General features: G+C 48.4%; 1 protein-coding gene across 1 annotated transcript; it reads left to right on the plus strand.

Moving 5' to 3' along the window:
• The first annotated feature begins 640 nt into the window (after positions 1-640).
• Positions 641-2,383, plus strand: LOC119353707 (UDP-glycosyltransferase 1-like). The gene has a single exon (XM_037620358.1). The coding sequence runs from the start codon at positions 801-803 to the stop codon at positions 2,229-2,231; it is 1,431 nt and encodes a 476-aa protein (XP_037476255.1). The 5' UTR covers positions 641-800; the 3' UTR covers positions 2,232-2,383.
• The last annotated feature ends 8,399 nt before the right edge of the window (positions 2,384-10,782 follow it).

Below are 10,782 nucleotides of genomic sequence, written 5' to 3' on the forward strand. Positions count from 1 at the left end.
GATTAACAATTGTTTTTTATCAATTATTTTCATTTAAGATAGCTAGCTTACCACATACGCCGTATGGTAGATTAACAATTGCTTTTTGTGCTGAACTGATTCCCTCGAGGGACATTAGGAGAGACGAAAAGTTCCTCGCAAAAAAAAAGAGACGAAAAGTTTGATTCCATTTGTCATCGATGACGTTGCGGCGATCACCCTTTCGTTTCATCCGATACTTACCAGGACGATCTATTAACATATTGTATATCTATATTTATATCTATATCAAAATAAAAAGATCTAATAAGATAGATTCAATTAATCTCAGCCATTAATTCATGTTAATCAAACAACCTAGATTGCTCCAATAGTGAGCTCTTAACATGTTGAGCATGCAACTAAAAGCATACCAAATATAAACATCTATATTAATTTTATAATTAATATACGTAATCGATATCCTATCTAATATCAACATGCAGTTAATTTTCTCTCTAATATCAACGAGCAATTATCAACATGTATTGCACGTGCTCATTTACTAATACGAGTAAAGTGGGCGTCTAGGTTCAATCTCTACCCGCCTGCAGCCTGAGAAGGTTCGGTGCCAGATTGGAGTTCCGTCATGGGAAGGATCGACGCAAAAGCACCAGCCGTTGCGCCCCTATAAATAGATCTTTGGTTCGTCTTCATCATCTCCATCTCAAATCATCCTACTCTCCCTCTCTTCCTCACTGTCTCGCACACACATTCCTAACGGAAACATACGCTCCAAAAATCCACGCCGCCGATCAGAAGCGAAAGCTATTGTCGTCAACATGGTCGGCGCCGGAGCCAACACCACCATGAGCCCCCGGAAGCCGCAGGTGGTGCTCTACCCGTCGCCGGGCATGGGGCATCTGGTCTCCATGATCGAGCTCGGCAAGCTCTTCGCGGCTCGTGGACTGGCCGTCACTGTCGCCCTCGTCGACTCGCCGCACGACACCAGCGCCACGGGCCCCTTCCTCGCCGGCGTCTCCGCGGCCAACCCCGACATCTCTTTCCACCGTCTACCACAAGTCAAGCTCCTCGGGTCTGAGCCGCCGGAGATGCTGACCTTCGAGGTCGTCCGCCTCTCCAACCCGCATCTCCGTGACTTCCTCGCCGGCGACACCCCGGCTGTCATCGTGCTGGACTTCTTCTGCGGCGCCGCCATCAACGTGGCCACGGAGCTCCGCATCCCCGCCTACTTCTTCTGCACCTCCGGGGCGCAAATCTTGGCTTTCTTATTGCACCTCGCGGTTCTCCACGGCAAAAGCACGAGGAGCTTCAGGGAAATGGGCCAAGAACTCGTGCACGCTCCGGGAATCACCTCGTTCCCGGCGACGCACGCCATTCAGCGGCTTATGGATCGTGACAGCGCGCCCTACAAGGCATTTCTAAACATGAGCACCAACATGTTTCGGTCCCAAGGCATCATCGTCAACACCTTCCGCTCGCTGGAGCCGCGCGCCATGGACACCATCGTGGCCGGACTCTGCGCACCATCCGGCCTCCGGACGCCCCCGGTGTACTGTATTGGGCCACTGATCAAGTCGGAGGAGGTGGGCGTGAAGCGCGGTGACGAGTGCCTCGCGTGGCTGGACACGCAGCCCAAAGGCAGCGTGGTGTTCCTCTCCTTCGGCAGCCTCGGCCGATTCAGCGCCAAACAAACGAGGAAGGTGGCCGCCGGGCTGGAAGCCAGTGGACAGAGGTTCCTGTGGGTGGTGCGGAGCCCGCCAAGCGACAACTCGTCGAAGAACTCCGAGAAGCTGCCGGAGCCGGACTTGGATGCCCTCCTCCCACAGGGTTTCCTTGAACGGACCCAGGGCAGGGGCCTCGTCGTGAAGTCATGGGCGCCGCAACGCGACGTGCTGGCCCATGATGCGGTTGGTTGTTTTGTGACACACTGCGGGTGGAACTCGGTGCTCGAGTCGGTCATGGCAGGCGTGCCGATGCTGGCGTGGCCGTTGTACGCGGAGCAACTAATGAACGCGGTGTTCCTGGAGAAAGAGATGGAGCTGGCCGTCACGATGAAAGGGTACGACAAGGAGGTGGTGAAGGCCGAGGAGGTTGCCAAGAAGGTCAGGTGGATGATGGACTCCGACGGCGGGAGGGTGCTCCGAGAGCGGACTTTGGCGGTGATGAGGCGGGCGAAAGAGGCTCTACTTGAGGGCGGGGAATCCGAGGCGACATTGGCGGGGCTGGTGGACGCGTGGATTCGTGCTTGACGTTTTGAGTTGGCCGTGGGTGTAAGCGGTGAGCGTGAAGTCAATGTGTGATTTTGGTTTCATCCTTTTTTTTTCCTTTTTGACTTGTAGTTTCATCCTCTATGGGCATGTACTTCCTACACGCAATATAGAGAAAATTTTTGAGTTAAATACACCGGAGGTGCCTAAACTTATCTTGCACGGTTAGTTTGGTGCCTAAAATTACAAAATACATAAAACTAGTGCTCGAACTTGTCCAGTCATGCAAATACGGTGCCTCCTTCCGTATTCAAACGTACACCCTACCCACATGAAGTGCCAGCATGGCAGTGACCCACATATAAGTGGATAGCGTGCGGGGAGGAATTATTTTGCAGAAACATCCCTTGTATTTTATTTAATCATGTAGGATAGCCCTCAAATACAGTGTATGCTACAGAGAAAGAACATGAAAAAAATCTCCATGACGGTGTTTAGAACCTGCACCTCCAGGTTGAGTGGCAGATGCGAGCTTTCCGAGAGGCTACTGATGATTGCTTGTTCCAGGATCTGGGTTGGACTGGGGCAGAGTACACATGGGATAATGGTCAACCGGGTGTTGATAACGTGAAAGCGAGGCTGGACCGAGCCTTTGGGAATCCAGACCTACTTCACATGTACGGCTGCACGCGAGTGAGACACATCAGTACGACCGAGTCAGATCATTGCTTTGTGCTTGTGGAGCGGAAGAAACAAGTGTCTGCGTACAGAACAAGAGGAGCGAAACCTTTTCGCTACGAGGAAGTTTGGCAAACCCATGCAGACTACGACCGGATGGTTTTGGAAAACTGGCAACGGGGGTCGGGTCAGCAAGGTTTGGCTGGTGTGCTTATCGCACTTCAGAACATGCAAGAGTCTTTATCTGCATGGGGTGTGAGAGAGTTTGGCAGCCTTACTGCCACCATCAAGAAACTTCGGGCAAAGCTGGATCGCCTGCGTTGTCAGGCTGTTGGTCGAGGCCCAACCGATGAAGAGAAGGCCACAGTAAAAAAGCTACGAGAGGTTCTTCGCCAGGAAAAGATATGGTTGCGCCAGAGGTCGAGGGTACCCTGGTTGCGTCATGGAGACCGCAACACAAAGTTCTTTCATGCCCAAGTGGCCATGAGAAGACGCATAAACAAAACCGAGAGACTTGTACGTGATGACAGCTCTGTCTGTCAAACCCCGGAGGATGATCAGAGTGAAGTCCAACAGTTTTACCAAGCCCTATACACGTCGCAGGGGTTCAACCCCATGGATGGGCTTATGGACCTAGTTCCAACCCGCGTGTCTGATCAAATGAACGCGCACATTGATATGGCCTACACTGCACAAGAGGTCAAAACAGCGCTGTTTCAGATGGCGCCATCAAAAGCACCGGGAGTGGACGGCTTCACCGCGGGCTTCTTTCAGAGGCATTGGACGATTCTTAAGGATGACATCGTCCCGGCAGTGCTTGGATTTCTAAATGGGGGTGAATTACCGGAGGGGATGAATGACACATCGATTACACTAATTCCTAAGGTACGGCACCCTCAAAGCATCAAGCAATATAGACCCATCTCCCTTTGTCCCGTTTTATACAAAATTGCAGCAAAGTGTATTGTCAACATGATAAGAGGTTTTCTGAATGATATCGTGAGTGAGGAGCAAAGTGCCTTTGTACCGGGGCGACTCATCATCGATAACGTGCTCATAGCACATGAAAGTGTGCATGCAATGAAAAGAAGGAAAAAAGGAAAGAATTTTGGTTGTGTTGTCAAACTGGACATGATGAAAGCATGTGATCGCGTGGAATGGCACTATCTTGAGGCCATCATGTCTAAGTTAGGCTTCAGCGCCTCCTTTGTTCGGCTGATTTTGAAGTGTGTCTCGTCAGTCTGATTTGCAATTCACGTTAACGGTGAGCTCTTGCCATACTTCACCCCCTCCAGGGGGCTGCGACAAGGTTGTCCCGTGTCACCCTACCTCTTTCTTCTCTGTGCAGAAGGCTTCACAACTTTGCTCAACAGCTTTGGTGGAGCTCAAGTAGATAGAGGAATCCGGGTTAGCACCCATTCACCTTGGATCAACCATCTGCTATTCGCAGATGATAGTCGCATCTTCATGAATGCAAGGATGGAGAGTGCTGCTAGGTTAAATCATATACTGGATATTTATGGAACGTGCTCAGGCCAATGTGTGAACAGGGACAAAAGTTCCATCTTATTCAGCCCAAACACACCAGATCCGGTTAGAGTTGCCCTGAAAGCTACATTGGGCGTTTCGGTTGAGGCTTTCAATGAGAGATACTTGGGCCTGCCGACTGCACTAGGTCGGATCACTTCTGGGACATTTGCCTACATTGGCGAATGGGTGCGATCAAGGATGAATGGCAGGACTGAGCGCTTGGTTTCTTGCGCGGCAAGGGAAGTCTTGCTTAAGTCAGTTGCCCAGTCTATTCCAACATTCACAATGAGTTGTTTCAAGTTAACCAAGAAAGTTTACAAGAGCATCTCGTCGCCGATGGCAAAATATTGGTGGAGCAGTTCCATCGATCACAAATCTCTGGACTAGATAGACTGGAAGTCCTTGTCACTTCCTAAGATCAAAGGAGGAATGGGGTTCCGCGACTTGGAATGTTTCAACATTGCGCTTTTGGGCAAACATGGCTGGAGATTGATGACAAACCCGGAGTCCTTGTGCTCTAGGGTTCTAAAAGGACGCTATTTCCCAAACTCTGATTTCATGAGTGCTTCTGTGCCACGAAACGCCTCCGCGACATGGAAGGGTATCATGGCTGGGAGGAAGGCACTAGAAGCTGGTTTGCTATGGCGAATTTGTGATGGCACTTCTGTGAAAATTTGGGCTGACCGGTGGCTACCTAGAAAGCTTTCTCTACAACCCTCAGTTCAGATTGGGAGCGCCAACCTTCACACAGTTTCAGACCTCATCGATACAGACAACTGGAGCTAGAAAGTTGATCTTATAAGGAGTAATTTCACACCACCGGATGCCGATGCAATCTTGAATCTTCCTCTTCGGCAAGGTGGTGGCGATGACTTCTGGGCATGGGCTCACGAGAGGTCGGGATCCTATATTGTAAAATCTGTGTATCATGCTCTTATGACTCGCAACGAGCAGTTGGCTCTAGGGGAAGGGAAGATTACTGAAACTTCTGAGAATGACAAACAGTTATGGACTCGGCTCTGGAAGCTTAAGGTGTTGCCCAAAGTACGGGTCTTTTGGTGGCGGGTTCTTCGTGGCATTTTGCCGGTCGAATCAACACTGAAATACAGGCACGTTGCTACTAGTGCCCGATGCAAAATCTGCAAAAGGGTGCAGACGAAGACATGGTGCACGCTCTCATCAAGTGTTCCCATGCTCAAAGCTTCTGGACAGAAGCTAGGAAATGGCTTGATGTCAAGCTTCCACAATTACATCCGATCGCTTGGTGCAAGGATATTTTGTGTGACACACGCATCAACGAAGGGGACCGGCCGAAGATCATTAATGTCATGTGGGCTATATGGACTTCTCGCAATAACATAACACATGACAGAGAGAGTTTGCATCCAGTTCAGTCCCTGCAACGGATTCGAGAAGCCTTAATGTTGTTAGAGCTTCCCGATGAACATACCAGGATTATGCCTGGTTATGGTTGGAGACCACCTGACCCAGAGTGGCTCAAGATAAATACAGACGCTAGCGTCTCGTTGACTGAAAACAGAAGCGGAGCGGGGGGTCTTGCTAGAACCTCATCCGCCTTTGTTGCTGCCTGGAGTAAGCCGCACCCCCATGTTACGGATCCGCTCATCGCAGAAGCCCTGGCTCTACAAGACAGAGTCATCTTCGGCAAGCTTTGAGGTTCTTCGCGAGTGATGCTTGAAGTAGATTGTTTGGAGCTGGTACAGCTCTGGAACTCGCGACAATTTTCGCGCTCTGTCATAGCGCCTATTCTTCTCGAAATTGAAGGCTAGCCTCAACTTTCCTTAGTTTTGAAATTCATCATGTACTGAGACAAGCTAACAATTCAGCGCACCTTTGTGCAAAGCATGCAAGCACAGTGGGGGTGACTGATTGTTGGATGGACTCTCCTCCCGGTTTCCTAGTGACGAGCCTGATGGCTGATCGCGCTGGAGCCATTTATGATTGAATAAAGCTCTATGTTTCCCGCAAAAAAAGGTTACTAAACGTCACGATCTGCCCACATGGGCAAAGTATCCGATATGTACAAGTAATAGCTAGAAAATTATGTAGACCAATTCCACGTGTTGCTTTGCAATTTTTGTGATGTGTGATCCATTGGTTTTATTTTTTTACTTTAAGATTATTGTGTAAATATATATATCTTCATTCTGGACCAGAAGGATACATGATTATGGGATTTTTTTTCAAAACTGTGATGGTTTTTATAGCAAATTTAGAATCTATACGTCCTCACACAAGAAAATCAAAACTAGCACCCTGTCGGCCTCCAGTTGGCCGAAGAGGGGCTCTTCCGCCTGCGGTTGACCGAAGTGGGCTCTTCAGCCTCCCGTTGGCTGAAGAGTACCCCAACTGGACCGAAGAGTACTCTTTGATCTACCGTTGGCCGAAGAGTGCTCTTTGGTCATCCGTAAGCCGAAGAGTATTTTTTGGGGCCCAAGGCCTAGCATAGGCAAAAGAGCGCAGCCATGCAGCTTCGGCCTCCTGTTAATGTGAAAAGTTGGGGCCCGAGGACTCTTCGGCCTACGGTTGACCAAAGAGTGCTCTTCGGCCTACGGTAGACCAAAGAGTCCTTTTCAACCCAGTTGGGGCACTCTTCGGCCAACGGGAGGCTGAAGAGCCCACTTCGGTCAACCGCAGACCGAAGAGCCCCTCTTCGGCCAACTGGAGGCCGATGGGGTGCTATTTTTGATTTTGGTGCGTGAGAACGTATAGATTCCGAATTTGCTATAAAAATCATCACAGTTTTGAAAAAAAATCTGATTATGGTGTATCCTCATTGTATTTCTGAAATACATAACTATTAAAAAATTGACAACATTGTACCTTTTGAAATTATTCAGTTATATGAAAATTATTGTGTAATAATATTAAATTTGTAGAAATGTATCAAAACATGTCAACCGTGTTTGTAGAATTTTTTTTTGAGAATCAAATGCTGCCGCTTTATTGACTAATTAAACGAAACTAGGAATCTCGCCCGATACAATTCCCAGGATACAATCTGGGGGAATAGCAAACCAAACCTTACACAGTTCCTCACTTAAGCCTACTTTAGCTAATTTATCCGCGGCAGAATTTGCACTACGTCTTACCCATGACACTTTCACTTCTTGGAACAACTTCATCCTCTCCTTGATCTCCTCCACAAGGGGTCCAGCAGCTGGGAAAGTATCCGGTGCTCCCAGCCTTGGAGTACTCCCGGTACTCCAATGTCAATAAACATTTTTTTTTAATATTTCAAAAAATTCCAAAAAAAATTATGAATGTTCATAATGAATATGACTACAAACCCTAAAAGTTTCAGGTCCAAACTCGGATCACACATTGAGAAAAAAAATGTGAAATCTAGGATGAATAGTGTAAAGAAGAGACAAAAGCAACATTGATACTATTCAGATCTATATTTTTCTTTTTTGTTTCTCAATGTACATTTTGATGTTGGACCTAAATATTTTATGGGATGTAGTGACATCCCTTGTGAACATTCTCATTTTTTTCCGGAATTTTTTGAAACATTTAAAAATGTGTTTTGACATTGGAGCACTGGGAGTACCCCAAGGCTGGGAGCACTGGATACTTTCCCCCAGCAGCTGAGAGTATTTTCTCCTTTGCACTCAACATTTTGGCTAGAGCAGCACAGTCCGTCTCCAGCAGGAGCTTTGTTGTATTAAATTCGGCCGCCACCTAAAGTGCTCTCCTGCATGCATATATTTCAGCAACCTCCAGGTCAGATACACCATCAATGAAGTGGCAGGTCGCAGCTCGAAAAGCTCCTGAGTGGTCCCGTAGTACAGCGCCTAACCCACACTTCGCTCCTTCCTTATAAATAGCTCCATCAAAATTTGCCTTGATCCAGCCCTCGTCCGGTGGAACCCATCTCTGTTTGATCTCCGGCTTTTGCAGCTTCTCCTTACTTCCATGAAACCCCTTCCACTCAGCGACATATGCCAGCACCGAGGTCACTATTTCATGTGGTTCGGGGATCTTCTTTCCTTCCCGTGTTTCATTTCTGGCTAGCCAAAGACCATATGTCGCTTGAACCATTATTTGTTTATCCTCCTCCCGTGCGTCGGCAAACCAACCCAACAGCCATCTCGCCACCGCGCTTTGGGAATCGATATGGACCGGTGGGATCGCCACCGGAGTTCCCGTTTCCAAGCGAAGTCGCTTCCAGAATAGCGCCGAATGTGGGCAGCTCCAGAATCTGTGAAAGATCGTCTCCTCCCTGCCGCAAGCCGGACAGAAGATGCCAGGTTTGATTCGACGCCTATGCAGCTCCGAACCAACGGACAAACCATTCCTAATCAGCCTCCAGACATGAATTTTTGCCTTGTTCGGAGCATTTGTATCCCACAGCCCGAGCCATCCTTTGTGTCTTGCCACCGACATTGACGATTCAGGCTGTCCCGATTTCGTCATATTCATGGCCATCTTCAAGTGGTAAGCTGACTGAACCGTAAACTGTCCATTTTTAGTATGATTCTATGCTAGATAATCATCCATCTCAAGGCCGCCAATAGCTATTTGCTTAATATCATTGGCATCATCAGCGGAGAACATACTGTCAATTTGTTGTGTGTCCCACTCTCTTCCAGATTGCACCATCAAATCACATACCTTGTTTACACCATGCACATAATCCGCACCCAGTGGTGTCAGACTTCCTTGCCTTGGGATCCACGGGTCATGGTGGATATTCATACTTGCTCCACTGCCAATGCGCCAAATGGTCCCTTGTCGTAAAAGTTCTCACCCATGAATAATGCTCCTAAAAGTGTAAGAGCCACCAGAAGGGCATGTTGCATTCATAATTGATCCTTCAGGGAAGTACCTTGCTTTAAAAACCCTTGCACAAAGTGAATCAGGGTGTTGGACAATCCTCCATGCCTGCTTGGCCAATAAGGCCTGATTAAACACTTCTGGATCACGAAATCCCATTCCACCGTCCCGCTTCGCTTGGCGCATTTTATCCCGCGCTATCCAATGCACTTTCCGCTCGCCATTTGTTGCACCCCACCAGAATTTCGAAGAATTGTAAGTATAATTTTACACAATAATTTTTTAATACTAGATGAACATATTCTAAAACATGTTGAACCTGTTGAAAATATGAGCAATTTACCAAATGATTTTATTAACAGAAATACTAGATAAAGCATGACTAATATAGAAGAGATAAAACAAGTTATGCGTTCTAACAGAGAGAAGGTAAATAGCTTCTGCATATATGAACCGTAGCCTATCATATCTAAAGCAGACAGTATAGCAAGTAGCATATATGAAGTAGAACCTAACATGTGTAGGACAAGGATTAGAACAAGGAACTGTGGCAGAACCTTTAACAGGAAAGACAAGAACACGTACGGGACAGCAGCAGCAGAAGCGCTGGACTTGGGGTCAGTGTCCTCGCCTGCCATGTCGTCGAGGAGGTCGTGGACGTCGGGGAAGAACTCGTCGTCGGGGAAGTAGTCGTCGGCGACCGGATCGTCTGTGATGAAGCAGCCAGTAGTCGCGTTGAGCGCTTCCCAAAGACCTTATCACCCTTCTCTCGTACAGGACTCAAAAGGTGCGGTTTCGAAGGCCTACTGTCCCAACCTGCCGTGCACGCCGCAAGCCGGGATGGGGAAGATCGTAGCAGCAGCGCAGTGCTCAGGAACTTTGTGGCGAGAGGAAGGGGATCTTCTAGTGTGTCTCTCTGGAGAGGAGCGACCTCTCTTATATAGGCACAGGAGAAGGACGCGAAGAGGCTGCGGCGGGAGGTAAAGCAACGAAGGGAGACGAAGCGAACAGGCAGCGGCCGAAGAGGCGCGCAACCCGCGGCGCGTCGTGACGAGGCGTGGCGTGGCGAGGCGGGCGGCGGAGGAGGAGCGCGCGTGGATGTCCCTCTTGTTCTTATGCTCATACATGTGGGGAAAGAACCTCCCTTATAAAGAGGTCCAACTCCCTCTAAACTAGCAATGTGAGACTAAAATTTTGTTCCACCTCTTGCCTTGCACAAATGGGCTGCGTGGGCCTCTAGGATTTATTAGGAATTTCTGAAACTGCTATTGGGCTAGGCCCAAAATAGACAAAATTCCAGCAATCCCCCACCAGATCCCAGAGGCACACAAAAATTTACCTTTGGTTCCAAAACACTGTTTTATATACCGGTACTGTAGTGGAGACTGTTAAGTTGAACTTCCACCTAGAACTCTATGCTACACTAGTAAGCAACTTGAACAGTGGACTGGGCCTTGAACAGCAAGTTTTCTGCAAATCTAGCTTCATAAAAAGCCTTGATCGATACGTGTCTACCGTGGGTCTTCCCCGCGGGTGGAGCTTATGCGTCATACTCCGTGACCTTTCATGAGTTTACTAGAGAGAA

The sequence above is a fragment of the Triticum dicoccoides genome, chromosome 2A (genome assembly GCF_002162155.2).
Source record: "Triticum dicoccoides isolate Atlit2015 ecotype Zavitan chromosome 2A, WEW_v2.0, whole genome shotgun sequence".
NCBI lineage: Eukaryota > Viridiplantae > Streptophyta > Magnoliopsida > Poales > Poaceae > Triticum > Triticum dicoccoides.

Bases quoted from the DNA above. Each gene is read 5' to 3' on its own strand.
- LOC119353707 (XM_037620358.1), top strand. From the start codon at position 801: ATGGTCGGCGCCGGAGCCAACACCACCATGAGCCCCCGGAAGCCGCAG.